At 39.2% G+C, this 14,840-nt stretch overlaps 1 protein-coding gene across 1 annotated transcript; it reads right to left on the minus strand.

Moving 5' to 3' along the window:
• Positions 1–5,429: 5,429 nt before the first annotated feature.
• Positions 5,430–12,551, minus strand: etaa1b (ETAA1 activator of ATR kinase b). The gene is made up of 6 exons (XM_061744893.1): positions 12,275–12,551; positions 10,478–10,594; positions 10,271–10,335; positions 9,938–10,047; positions 8,503–9,821; positions 5,430–6,221 (listed from the first exon to the last, which is right to left on the minus strand). Exons 1-6 carry the CDS (start codon positions 12,381–12,383, stop codon positions 6,106–6,108), a joined length of 1,836 nt encoding a protein of 611 aa, XP_061600877.1. The 5' UTR covers positions 12,384–12,551; the 3' UTR covers positions 5,430–6,105.
• Positions 12,552–14,840: the final 2,289 nt, after the last annotated feature.

Genomic DNA, 14,840 nt, shown 5'->3' on the forward strand with positions numbered 1-14,840 from the left:
GAAGTAAAACCTAACTCAGGTCACATTTCTAAAGATGCTTAATTTACGTTCGCGGTTCTAGGAATTTCTTTTTGCAAGTGGTTGCCCTGGAAAAACTTGGCTTCACATTAATGTTCTTGAAATGTATTGGCAAAGCACACAAGTAGCAGATGCCTCTAGGTCTGACACTCATTCTACAGTATGGACCTTTTAAATAAGTGCAGGAGAAAAGAGGAAAGGGGGCAACTATAGCTAGTTCTCGAGCAGAGGTTTCCAAGTGGATTTTCTTCTACTTTGAATGCAGTTTTCTTTGCACCGGTTAATCTTAAAAAAAAAAGATTCTGTGTTGTTATAGAATGCACTCGATTAATGTCTTCAAGGTTGTTCTTTAAGTCAAAACACTAGCTTGTCTGCTTTGAGCATCTAATGTTGCATGTCGTTTGGGGACATCATAGTCTTATTTCTCCAAAAACAATGGGAAATGGGAAATTTAACAACTTAACTGATCACAGGACTTAACAAAATAAATTGAGTGAGACTATACAGTAGATCCACAGTATGGGTAATATTATTACCATGTGCTAATTTATCGTGCTTCCCAGACATAATGAAAACAATTGACTTTTGATGCCAGCAAGCTGTTTGAGTCTTGACAACGATATTGCATTATCTACAGTATCAAATGCTGCGGACAGATCTAAAAGTATTATATCCCAGAGAGTTAAAAGGCGATAGTCAGATAAAAACTCTAACAAGGGCAGTTTTTGTGTTTTGCAATGTTTAAACCAGACTGAAGCTTTTCATATATATGTAAAAATGTCTAGAGTTGATTAAAGAGAATTTCCTCCAGGACTTTGAGCAGAAAAGGTAATTTAGATGACAGTCTATAATTGAATATTTTTCTTTTTGATGAGGGGCTACACAAAGTGTGTTTCAAGTTAGCTGGAACGTTGCCTGATGCTAATTAAATATTAATCCAGATGGCAAAACTTGAGCCAACAGTATGAAAAATATCCTTAAAAAGATGAGAAGGAAGATTGTCTGAAGAATTACCACCTGTAAAATAGAGAATATCAAAGGCTAAAACTTGATATGCAAGATTTAAGGAGAGATTAAAATCAGTCTGAGTTGGTGAGGGCCTCAAACTTTTACTATTTATGTAAAAAAAAAAACTGTACTGTTGATACTACAGGATTACCACTACCACAACAAGAACTAATCGAAACTAATTAAAAAGTGATCGAGTGTTATCAGAAATTATATTTGTAGGTGTCTATGGTATCACTAACCCATATCAGAGTTGAAATATCAGGCCTTCGTGTCTGCCTGCACCTTAACTTCATATCTTCGTAACTAACACCCCCTTAAAGTGACTGTTGTGAACAGAGTTGTAAATATGTGATTAAAAGTGGGGATTCAGTTTCATATCCTTGTGATGTTTTGAACAAAACTAAAACCATTCATTAAGACATCAGGAAACTGTGTCACTGCTGGAAATCAAGCAGGCGTCATCAGGGCAATATTTGTTTTACTTTATTGAACCTTATTAAGAAATATAGGCAATAAAGTCAATTTTCTATCACACACCTTTTTCTGCTATGCAGATGATACACAGCTTTACGTTTCATGCTCGTCATGATTGACCCAACAATCTCTGCATGAATCTCAGCTTGCCTCTCTGATCTGTCTGTATGGATGGAGGTTCACCACCTTCAGCTTAACCTGTCTAATACTCAAATTCAGGTTGTCCCTGCCCATCATTCATTCAGCCATATTTGCCTCAACATGCAACTCAACTTCTGGTACAGGCCATGGTTATATCTCACCTCAATTACTGCAATGCCCTTCTAACCGGCCTTACGGCTTGTGCAAACAAACCAGTACAAAAGGTCAAAAATGCAGCTTCATGTATGGTCTTCAATCTATTGAGACAGGCACTCATTATACATCTGTTCATTGAGCTACACTAGCTACCTGCAGCTGTTCAAATTAAACACAAGTCTCTGACACTTGCCTACAAGATGATATCGGGTTCTGTAGCTGTTTTGTCATAAAGGCTGGCTCCCCTTCATGAGCACTGTGCTCATCACAGGAACAGCGACTAGCCCCCTCTTCACACAAGGAGTTCTCAGTCCAGACTCTTCTCTCATGTGGGGCCTCAATGGTGGAACAAGTTGCCAGTGACCACAAGAGCAGAATCATCCTTCTCTAGATTTATAGGGGTTCTTAAAAACTCTCCTCTTCCAGGAATACTTTCTGTCCTGATTTGCACTCTCTCTTCAACTTCCTAAACTGCACTTGAATGTTGTCTTAGCTGCACGTATTTGAATGGAGGCTTAACTGCACCTATTGTGATCTTCTATGTGACTGTGGCTGGATTGTATTCCTCTGTTGGAAGTCCCTTTAGATAAAAGCGTCTTAAAAATGTAATGCATTTTGTAAAATGCATTACATTATTATTATAAAAAAAAAAAAAGCTTTGTAGTGCTAAAGTGAGGGGGAAAATCTTTACTTAAGAGGCCAAAGTGGGAAAACCGTGGAATAAGTTTGACTGAGTGATTTATGAAATAATTCTGAATAAAACATGATCAAAATTGACCAAACTGCTGCTAACAAGCATCATCATTACGTAACAATTGGCAAATTGCTATATATCTATTATGAGAAATGCCCTGAATGTGTGAAAGCAATACTCATCATACTCAACGCTCTAATAAAATGACAGACGCACGACAATTAGAAAGCACAATGATGCCAACAAAGAAAGCAATACTTAACACTCAAACACTGAAATAAATTGAGATTTATTCACTTATAGCTGAAATTTTCATCCAACACAAGTTAGGAGCAGAATGGGGGCAACATGGAGTTCAGCATCCCACCCAAAGATGATCTCACCTGGAGCGCCAGGGATCGACCTGTAGAAGCATGATTGTAGGATAGGATAGTAGTCTCGTGAGCCACTGAACACACGCTTAAAAGAAACACACACAAATATGGAGACATTGAAGGGTAAGCGGGGTAACCAGCAGCCATCTATTTTTGTGTAAAATGTTAAACTCTGAAAAAGTTTCATTTTCTGTTTTTTTTATCGTTTTCTTTTTCAATATCTCTGCTGCATGGTTTAAAACAAAAAGGGGGCCTGTGAACAGCTCCCAAACAAGGTACATTTCTTTCCTTAAAAACGTTTTCCCTTTGGGGAAAGGAGACAATATTTCAGCATCCCACAGCAGTAGATAACTTTGAATACCGGACTTGTGGTGCAGCATTGTTTCAATGAATGTATTGTTTTGATCCATGGAGGAATTCTTTTATTTATACTTCCAGATCTGAAGTAAGAGTCCAAAGACTATGAACGAAAACGTTCAAATGCCGTATCCTTCTGGCTTATGAGTCACATGAATATTGTGTGGTGCAGATTTCCAAATGTCTTTTCTTCAGTATTTATTGAACTTGCTGACTGCTGAATAGACTGTTTCCATGTTTCATGTTGAGGAAACATTCCAAGTTGTTTTCCTAGTGTACAGTATCAGATGGTACAACACAAATCTGTCCCTCATACACTCTCCTTAACACATAAAATTGTTACCACACCATTCCAGGACCTTTTCCCAACCTCATTTAACGTCTTCACACATCAGTTTCAAGCTGCAAATTCTCCTCTTTTGAAAATGAAAACATTCACATAAGAATAGACAGTTTAAACAGGTGCTATGGTAACATAATTGCAACTGCAGCAATTACTGCCTTATGCCTGACTAACAGCCATAAATCATTCTTCCTCCACAAAGAGGACGTTGTGGTACTCCACTCCCATCCAATAATCAGAAATTGCTCCGTGTATGCCGTGACGAGAGGGCGCTGAAACAGCCCATTCTTCTGTTTGGCGGCGATATTTTGCTGTCTATGCCGACATTACAGGGATCCTTCAGCGAGCGTGATATTGTACCTGCTCGGCACCTGTTGGCTTTAGCCAGGGATTTCATCAGATAGTTGAAATAAATACTAGTCATCAACATAACCATAATCATAGTCATAAAATCCAGGGGCCTTTATGCTGTTGCCAAATTGCCCCACCATCTGATTTACAGTCAGGGGTGGGGTGGGGTTGGGGGGGGGGCAGAGAGGAGGATGGTGCCTATCATATGCTCAGAATGGGATAAATACTCATACATACACACCTGCAGACCACCCGTCTCACTCTCTCTCACTCACACACACACACACCTGTGAACTCTCACAGGAATGTAATGGATGGGAATAGGCTTCAGGGAGGAACACTGAGGAATTCTCTTGGGATTACAAAGACAGACATTGTAGTCCTTTCACACACAGCACAGCAGGTGAGTGGGATGATAAGGGGCAGAAGACAAATTAGCCCTCATATTAAAATAATCCCTCATGCCTAATAACAATAATATCCTGCACACCGAGGCGCCTGTGCACAGTGGTTTTTCTTTCCAGACAGCAGCTGGTTGAAAACGGATGAAATGGGACCATCGTACCTGCTCAACCTCTCCTGAAACACACAGGGGTGAGAGTTCTGGAAGCCAATATTTGCAGAGGTGGCTGTTTTTCTTTGACTTGAAGCATCCCTGATACATTGATGCCTGAGGCCTGATAATGTGAACAAGAGACAAACTATGGTGACAAGAAAATGTATGTAAACCCACTGGAATTATAACCGTAAATTTACTGAACAGGATGATATCTGCCAGTGATTCTTGGGAAGGCTGCAGGACAATGACTTTAATCATCAAAGTACATCCACCACAGAATGACCAAACAGGGAGATTTGAAGGTGAGACCAGAAGAAAGAAGCTGTGAGATGACCTGAAGAGAGCTGCTCACACCAGACACGTCTGAGCTGAAGCAGCCCCTCGAATGATCAGTTTTATGTTGCAGGTCCGGTCCTGAGCAGCAGAAAACTGTTGCTTGTAGTAACTGTTGCTAAAGGAGGTTCCGACAGCTATTCCGGTTCGTTTCCTTTTTCCTCCAGCACTTTGAGGGTTTTAAAACACATGTTCATCTGCTATTGAGATTGATATGATCAGTTCATCAGATCAGGGCAAATTAATGCAGAAAGCAGTTAAGTCCAAGAGCTTCACATACTTTTTAATGCAACTGCAAAACACTGATGGTGCATCGTCTGCTAAATCTTAGTTATATTTTTAGTAAAAAATAAATAAATACATTCTTATCAGAATAATTCAACTGCAGCCAAATGTATTCATGTAGTTCTTCATTACGTGGTGTAAAGATGACAAAAGGACTCCAGGACCAGATCCTGCTACATCATCCACGGTTTGGAGCATCGGGGGAGATTTGTTTGGGTGACAGAAATAAAGAGGTTGTCAGCTGTAGTCGTGGCCGTCCATCAGAGACCTAAAACTTCATACATCTCATCTTAATTCCATCCTGTGTTAATAGAGAATAACAAATTAATTGTCACTGTAAAGATTGATTTCTGTTTTATTGTTGTAAAGGTGCATTAAACTGTAACAGGACAACTGCATTACACTTAAAACTGTGGAACGAAGGAACACAAGTAGCACCAAGAAATGTATGCAAATCAAAATCTGCTAAATGGATGCTTAAAACAAACTAATATTTTGCTTCTTGCTTTCAAATACTGTAATTTTTGACAGAATGAATCTTAGACGTGATTGTTAACATCAGCAGGACATTGTTTTCACTGCAGTCAGCCTTTGCTGTTACATGCCGAGACACAACACTGAGATAAAACTATTTAAGGAAAATCAACATCAACCCACCCCAAGGAGATACACAGGGCTTAAATTGTAACACTGTAACAACAAATGTCAGTCAGAATCTCCATTTTATTTTCCAGGTCATGTAAACTACTTTACAACTCTGTGTGAAAACACTCAAATCTCTTTGTTGTTGTTGTCCCAACCCAGATCGGAGACATGTGCTCACAGTTCTCATGGTTTTATATCAGCAGCATAAACATCCAGCAGGTCTTCATTCAGCCATTCAACTGTTCTTTTAATCTGGGTTTATAAGGTGCAGAAAGCCAAGTCAAAAAGAATAAGTGAACCACTGGTAAGGAATGATGAGTTTCATGAAGGCTTGTTTACGGCAGAAGAGGCTGCCACGTGTCAGTCAGGACGGTTTGGAGGAGCTCTGCATTCTCAGGCGCCTCCTGGCCAAGGCTTCTTGTTTCTTCCTCTCGATCTCTGCCGCGGAGCACTTCCCTGTCTTTTGGCTCGTGACAAAAACTAGAGAGGAAGAAGGAAAGGGAGACAAATGAGTATAAACACCACGAGAGCTTTGATCATTGTGACTTGCGAACGCTGACAACTCAGAGCCGAGGAGAGCAGGAGGAAACGGGCACTGCGTCAGATCTCCGGTGATGTTAGTTTTACATCTGTTCATGTGAAACTGAAGCTCCCATGGAAGCAGCCCAAGGTTGCAACATACCAGGAATTTTCGAGCTTGGAGACTCTCCACGTAAAATAATGAAAATGTATTAGAAAGGAACAAAACTGAAGGTTAACTTTTAATAAGGAACTTTAATGTGGTGAGAAAACTAAAATAAATATTTGAGCATTTTCTAGGTGGAAACAATCAGATTTAATGTAAAGTGAGTTGAAATTTCTACCTTGTGCATTCCTTCTTCACACTTGTAGATAATTTCTAGAACCCTACACATACCACAGCGGGATAAACAAAGCCAAGCTATCCGAGATCAGAGTGTACATACAGCTAATAAAGTTTTATTATTACTATACTAAATATCTGATTATGGTATTAAAAACTGAACAAAAAAACAAACACAGATTGTATTTATGCAGAAGACATCTAGCAAATAAAGCAGTAATTTTGTCTTTGCGAGACAAATTTCTGTCGTCATTTGAGTTCGTAGCTTATGAAGAAAACTAACATCTGCTGGAGGATCAAAATGCATATAAGTGACTTTAAAAGGCTTTGCCATATTACAGTACTAAGCTTTAAGCTTTAATATATATGCAGATAGTTGTTACCAAAATAAAATCATAACTTACCGTCTGATTTAGCATGCAGCTTGAAGAGTACGCATCTCTTCATCTATATTATTTGTAATACTTTATCCAGCATCAATTGTAAATTATTTGAACCATTCTGAGTTCTGGATTATTATCCATGTGTTCATGGCACTGAATTAGTGTTTTATGGAAACCTTTCTTAAATGTATGCTGCACAATGCCACAGGCAACATTTCAAAATTGGAATACCTAATAATTGGCTTAAATTCTAAAAAAGGCATGTTTAGTTGAAATCCAATAAGGAACATCAGGCAAGGAACACCATACCAACAGTGAAGCATGGTGGAGGTAGCATCATAGTATAAGGGCTGCTTCAAGAAGATATAGGGGGGAAATTAACAGCAGCAAAAACAAGATATGTTGGTGCAAAACCTTCTGTTCTCCGTCAAAATGCTGATCATGAGCTAGAGCTCAGGTCAAAATCCATCAACACAGATTCAGAAAAGAAAAGAAAAGAAAGCTTTAGGATGGCCCGGTCAAAGCCTGGACCTCAACCCCATCGAAAACCTCCAGAATGACCTAAAAAAGAGCCGTACGCAAGATATCCAATAGTAGTTTGGAGGAAATTGAAGTTTATTGCAAAGAAGAGTGTAAAAAATTACAAAGAGTAAATAAAGGAGAGGTTAATAGAGGCTTATAAGCAAATACTCGATGCTGTAAAAGTGCTTCCACAAAGTGTTGTTTGGGTGTTCAAATGAATGCAAACAAGCTGAGGTATGTTTTCTTTTATCTTTAAGATTCCAAATATACAAGTATTTATTTTTTCTGGATTTCTGTTTGTTAAAATATTGCTTTTAAGATGTAACAAGTCTGATAGTTATGTTGTTATTTCTGTCGTTATACTTTAAAAATCTACAATTTCATAGCGGTGTGTATTTCGGATCCACTTTAATTTTTCCTCAGAGCTAATCCTTTAACAAACAGATCCTGGTGTAAAAAAAAAATAAGAAGAAAGTCTGGATACAAATGTTTCAGTTTACTCTTCATCACAGTTGTGCAAAGGTTTTAGGAACTACATATATTTAGGTTCTTATTCAGCCCACTGTCCCTCCAGATCAGTTATTGAGTTATTGGGGAAAATAAAATAAAAATAAACCTATTTATGATTTATTAGAGGGTAGCAACATCTTTTTCAAGAGCTCAAACAACCCATGCATCATTGATGGTACAGACCCCACAAAGTCTTATTACATCATGAGGTCAGTCAATCTAGGATTAAGTGAGATGGGAGACTGTGAGATGGGAGAACAATGTGCCCCGTTGGTTCCTTAGGAAACACTGTTAAAAACTTTAACGGCTCATTTTCTTTAAATTTAAACTGCGCCTCATTTAAAATCAGTTAATAAATAAACTAAATGTTTTAAGTCATTTTCTTAGAAAGCTTTGTCATTATAAGAGCCTTAAACCTCTGTGCAGTCCTGTGTGTGGGCTTCAACACAGTCCAGATGTGAACATCCAAGTTTAGACATCTTACCTTTGTTGCTTATGATTGCTGAGTCAGAAAGGTTTCTCTTGAAGGTTGATAGATGGGACTTCTGCGGTGCGCTGGCCACCACCGTATGTACTTTCCCTTCCACATTACTATCTCCAGCCTGGACATTTCCAGAGGAATCTCTGCACTGGCCAAATGTGGCCAGATCCACGCGGCTTCCTGGGAAGCTCTGAGACATCCTTGATTTGTTGTTGGAGCCTTTCATGGGAATGTTCCACCCTTTGTAGTTCCCCGTTTCACAGCTAGTCTCTGGTAATGAGTTGCAACGAACAAAAGCATGCGACGGCTGTCTTTTAGCGCTGGCATCCCTGTTGTCGAGTGGCTGTTGTCTTCCTGTCGCAAAGTTGTGATTTTCATGGTAGTTGCTGGAACTTGTTTGCCGTGGCTGGCTGTTGGAAATTTTCTCCACCCTGTCACACACCTGGTAGAGCAGTGCATCATCATCATCCCCGTCATCCCATGAGCTGTTTGAAACGTCTTTAACAAAAGGGGGCTTCAAATAACTTGCAGCTTGACTTCCAGTCTCTTTGCGATCTTGGGATTTGGAGCATGGTTTTGTGGTCGCACTCATCTTTGATTTGGGCTGTATAACAGTGAAGCCGGGCTTGGAAACCTCTTCCGTCATCTTGGGCTGCAAGTGAGGGTTGGGCGCCAACTTGAAAGTGCTTCGGTTGGTAGTCTTTGGTTTAGGGCACAGCTCCTGGAGTGTGCTGCAGCGCGTCTTGGAATGTGGGTCTGAGAGCTGAAGGGAAGAGTCTGTGTTTGTGCTTTGCTTGAAAACAGAAGTGAACTGAGTAGTGTTTGCCTTATTTTTAGACGGCGACGTGGTCTTAAGAGAATCACTGAGATGAACATCGGGATTCTGGGTCGCTTCCAGCACAAAAGAGTCATTGAGTAAGTCATCGTTCTCCCAGTCATCATCGTAGTCATTGCCGTTGTTTGTAGTGTTACTGCAGGTGTTGAGCTCTTTAATCTGGTTTTCAGCTGAAGCTGAATTCCCCGTTCGGTCCTTTATTTCCTGAGAGAAAACAGAGCCCTCGCTTAACCTGCCGCTGACTCCCTGAGTGGAGCAGTCAAACAGAGCATTCAGCTCGGCCTCCACCTGTTCAGACGGCGATGGGCAGTCTAGTCCTTTCCCGTCACTGGAGAACGCTGCATCGGTCAGTTTGGCTTCAGAAGTCTTCACAGGTTCACAAAGGTTATTGTTGACGATGTTGAGGTGTTGTGAAGCCTCCTCATCCTGCTGCATGTTCTTGTCAAACTGCCTGGCCAGTTTCATGAGGTCCTCCACGCTGCTTTGTCTGTGCAGTTGATAATAAAAAAAATAAGAAAACAAAAATGGAGATTAACATTCAAAATAGAAAATTAATCTAAAAGTAAAATAATATATGTGACAAGCGTTATGACTCTTACTGACCGAGAGGACCTTTTCCTCACTCTGGACTTTTGAATCTCAGGCGTGTAGGGTATGATGCCATCGTCAATCCACTGCAGCAGAGAGGATTCTTTCTCTTTAGGTGTTATATTCTTAAAGAATACAAGCACAAATGATATAAAAGTTAAGTTAAATGTAAAAATACATGGAAAAATATTGTATTTATTAAAAGTTTTTTATCAAACAAATGTAAGTAAATAACAAAACAGATTCTTGTTACGGTTTGACATTGTAAAAGCTGTTTTGTCATGATCCTATAGTCTGATGATGACTTAAAGGTTTAAGAAGAAGCTGAAAAAAAAACAACAAACTGACTTTTGGAGCAATCCGGTTGACGATCTCTGATATTTCCACCACTCTAGTGTTCCTCTTTCCCAATCCTTGAAAAAAGAGAAATAGTATTATTATTAGTGAAAGAGAAAAAAGAGAAATGCAAGAATGGACCTGTACAGTGGTTATTTTCTGTCTTAATCAATAACTGTACTGAAATTGATGCATCCAAAGGAAATGTGTGGTGTTTACCAGTTGGAGATGTTGAATCCCAGAAAATATCTTGTGAAACTTCCGTGTCTCCTGGAGAATCTCCATTAATGAAGCCAAAGCATCTACTGTCACCTCGGCTTCTGGGACTCTGCAGATCTGAGCAAACAGTCGTCAGGTGTTAATATTGGAAACTTTATGAAAAAGTCATTGCTTTATATATTTCCATATACTGCACGTGACCAACAAAAAAAAAAATCATCCCTTCCACAGAATTAGATAAAGGTTGAAAATGTGATATTTTTCTATACTAATTTGATTACTTATTTGGTAACTATGTATTGCATTTATTGCTTTATATATTTTTGCAAGAAGCAAAAGTTTGTGAACTTCCACTTTTATTATGTGTGTTTCCTGGTGCATCAATAGCTGCAACTAAACATTTGCAGTACCTGTTTATCAGTCCTGCAGATCAACATTTAAGAGTTTCAGCCAACTCTGTTGTACATGACAACCTCATCACTGGAGGGTTGGTGGATTATCCCAAATGAATTGCTTCCTTCGGGTCCTGCCACAATATTTCTGTCGGATTAAAGTCAGGACTCCCATGTTGACACTCCAGATCAAAACACAATGCAGATTTTCATGGTGAGGTATATTTAGTTGAAATTCCCTGGATTTCCAGGTCCTAATAATTAGTGGATCCATTAAAACAAATGCCATACTTGGTTTTTTGACTATTGAGGAAGATGTTTCAGTGTAACGTGTCAGTTTAGTGTGTAAATCCACCTGAAGAAAAACTGAGTCACGTGGCAAAACAGAAAACTACCAAGTTTTATTTACAACGTAAAAAAATATATATTTATCCTATTTGCAGAGGTGTTAAGTACAAATATTTCATTACTTTACTTAAGTGAAATTTTGGTTATCTATACTTCACTGGAGTAATTATTTTTCAGACGACTTTTTACTTTTACTCCTTACATTTTCACGCAATTATCTGTACTTTTTACTCCTTACATTTTAAAAACAGCCTCGTTACTCTATTTCATTTCGGTCTTTAAAAAAAACTATCCAGTTAAATTGCTCCATCCGGATAGAGTGAATTTGGTTGTGGTTGTTTCAGATGTTCTTGTCCAGTTTTGTTCTTACATCCGTTCCCTCAGATTCCTGCAACTAAACTTGGATGTGCATTCCCATAAAAGGTTAGGATAAATGATAAAATGCCTCTGAAGTTTGACTTATTGCGCCATTACAATACTTATAGGCAACTAGTCATCATATCTCCTGCTCTCTGAAACACATGTTAATGCTCAATAGTACACATGTATGGTTCTTTAATATATTTGCATTATACTAAGATGCATTCATTTTCTATGGCTTTTGCCCTTAATGGCTTTTTCCCCCTTACATTACTTTTACTTTTATACTTTAAGTAATTTTGTACTTTTATACTTTTACTTGAGTAAAAAACTTGAGTTGATACTTCAACTTCTACCGGAGTATTTTTAAACTCTAGTATCTATACTTCTACCTGAGTAATGAATGTGAATACTGAAGACACCTCTGCCTATTTGGGATTTGAAATAATAACTTTGGTCACGTTTGAGAGACTCTGCTTTTATGGCAAGCTTTAATAACAGTCTGTGTTGGTTTCTGACGAAGGTGAATGATAAAAACAAAAGCAGCATGTCGTCACTCGCTTTGTTTCCCCACCCCCCTCCCCCGTGGCGATGAACTCCATATATTTTCAATCCACCTGTTAAATAAACACATGCATTGTCCAAGCAAACAGGGGGTGTGTTGTGTATATGCGGCTGCAGGACTCGGAGGTCTCACCGGTGCGGCAGGGCGACACGGCCGTCCCCGGGGGTTTGTAATGTTTCGACACGCTGCTCCACAGCTCACTAAACTCTCCAGCTGCAGCTCGAGTCCGCGGGTCTGACATGACTCACCAAAAACGACAGGTACAGAGAAACCCTTTCCGACCATTATTTTCTCAGCAGCCACGCGGACAACCAACAGTGGCTCAGAAGAACAATTTTATCCTTTTATGTTTACAAGCACTTGTTTTTGTCTCACGCTCATTCATCTGAGGCAAGTCGCCATCTTGGCGTGTGACGTCACAAACTACGGAAGCCGGGTGGGGCTTCGTCGCGTTAACGCGTCTATGGTGCAACTGGACATCTGACTTATTTTAAACCATAGATTTTTATTTTCTTTTAAATATCTGGGGTGACAGATTACAGAACTATCTGCCAAATGTTATGCCCACAAAACCTAAACCTTCAACAGCATGGTTAGGCATAAAAGGTCTAGGTTGGATATCAAAGCCTATGGAGTGGGAAGACTGAAAAACGTCAAGAACAAATTGTAAACTATATATACAACTTTACAAAATCAGTTGTACATACCAAGTTGTGCTAAATTCCCAACTACAAATCAAAGGTACACATAGCTCAAGGGTGTCCTCAGTCAGAGGTGAGCTCTTATATACGTGCATGGGCTAGGAAAGATTTCTGGTCATGAGAGAAGGTTCTGCGCACCGTCCGTCCATAGTTTGGTGGAGGGTGAACCAGATTATCCATGATGGATGGATAACTGCTACATATAGTCCTTTGATGGACTGGTGAGCTATCCGTGATGTACCCCTGCCTTTTACTCAAACAAAAGTGGGAAAGGCTCTAGCAGACCCCAATGAGCCTGAGCAGGAATAAGTGGGTGCAAATAATGGATAGATGTGTCCATATATATGGACACAATCTGTCCCATAATTTCTCAATAATAAAAAAAGAGTAACTCACAGTAAATAAAATGACTCCCAGGTCCCTCAGATAATGTGAACATTGTTACTCAAAGGTCCTACTTTTTGCTATTTTATTTTTGTTTTCTGATGTTTGAGGCTGAGAGTTGCAGTTAACTATAAATACAATAGCCTCATCATTTCTCACTTTGTGGCAATTTTACTATGGGTTGTCTAAACAATTATCACCAACTTAGCTCCAGCTAAGTCGGAGCAGCAACCACATTTGGGCTCATACGTTCTGTCTTTTATGAACTCAATCAGAACACAAATATTAAATCCATGTTTATGTTACTCTGGAGCTGATTGTGAAAAGAACAATGTGCTCCTCACCAGCTGAATGCCAAATATTATGTCAGTTACCAGCGAACTACCAAGAAGGCCTTTGTGAATGATTGCACAATAATTGTAATCAGGGCTCATCAGGCCTGAAGCTTGGTTGTTAGATTTTGGAAAGGTTGTTGTTTATTGGCAGTGTATTCACATTGTCAAATAAATCCATCATAATTCTCAGTGTTTATAATGTGACTCAGGCTAATAAATAAGAATTCATATTACATTATGTTTGACAAAAAGACATTGCAAGGGTTTGAGTGTAACCATGTGCAGTGTTTGCACTTTGACTGGATTGAATTTATTGCACTGAATTGAATAATAGTCCACTGATCACTACATGGGTAAAAAATATGTTGATGTGGAAAAATATCAGTGATAAAATAGGCAGTAACTTAAAAGTCACTGCAGAGAGTTATTATTTCAGGGAGGTATTATGGGCGGAGGTGAACTCCTATGCTGGTCGTCATGGCCGACTGAAGACAGTCAGATGTGCAGCATTGTCCATTAAACTTAAACTCTTTTCACAGTCACCTCCAGAGACTCCAGGGTCGTCCCCAAAGTGAGCCGGCTCCTTAATCAGTTCATTCAATATCTGAGTCACTGGCTCTGATGCTCCAACCGATGCAAGTAAAGGTACACTTTCCACCTCACACCTGTAAAACAGATGCAACATCTTGCTCCAAACACTTAAGGGCCTCAGATTTGTGTTGCTTCATGTGAAGTGGAGGGACATATCCTTAAAATGTCATTGATTCAACACTGATGCCACTAATCGATATCAATACATTCTTGATACTCATCTGGATAAGAACAGTTTTACTCAAGCATAAGCTGTCCATACCTCTTTGTGTCGCAGGTGCATTATCTGGCAAGAACTGACAAAGGACGGCAAGGGAGGAGAACTATCTTAAAACAACACGGAATATACCAATGCCAATATTTAAATATCTATCATTAAAAGCCTTGAGGTCAGATAGTTTTTGGTGTATTTATATTATTTGTAAGGGATTTAGTCCAGAGGAGAACTTGATCTCTAGTAGTTTCTGTTAAAAAAATAACTCCACCCCTATTGGGTAACCCACTAAGCTAAAAACAGCAAACGTTCCTTTGTATTTCATTAAACCGTATCAAGGATCTATATACAGTACAGACCACAAGTTTGGACACACCTTCTCATTCAAACAAATGGGGAAGTATGTCCAAACTTTTGGTCTGTACTGTATATGCATATACTTTTGTATTTTTAAAATCGTGTTTTAGGTTTAG

This window comes from Cololabis saira, chromosome 17 (assembly GCF_033807715.1).
Source record: "Cololabis saira isolate AMF1-May2022 chromosome 17, fColSai1.1, whole genome shotgun sequence".
In the NCBI taxonomy this organism is placed as follows: Eukaryota; Metazoa; Chordata; class Actinopteri; order Beloniformes; family Belonidae; genus Cololabis; species Cololabis saira.

Coding starts and splice junctions, on each gene's coding strand:
- etaa1b (XM_061744893.1), bottom strand. CDS start 12,383: ATGTCAGACCCGCGGACTCGAGCTGCAGCTGGAGAGTTTAGTGAGCTG. Junction 10,336..10,477: donor GGATTCAACATCTCCAACTG/GTAAACACCACA, acceptor TCTTTTTTCAAG/GATTGGGAAAGAGGAACACT. Junction 9,822..9,937: donor GTGAGGAAAAGGTCCTCTCG/GTCAGTAAGAGT, acceptor TCAACTGCACAG/ACAAAGCAGCGTGGAGGACC.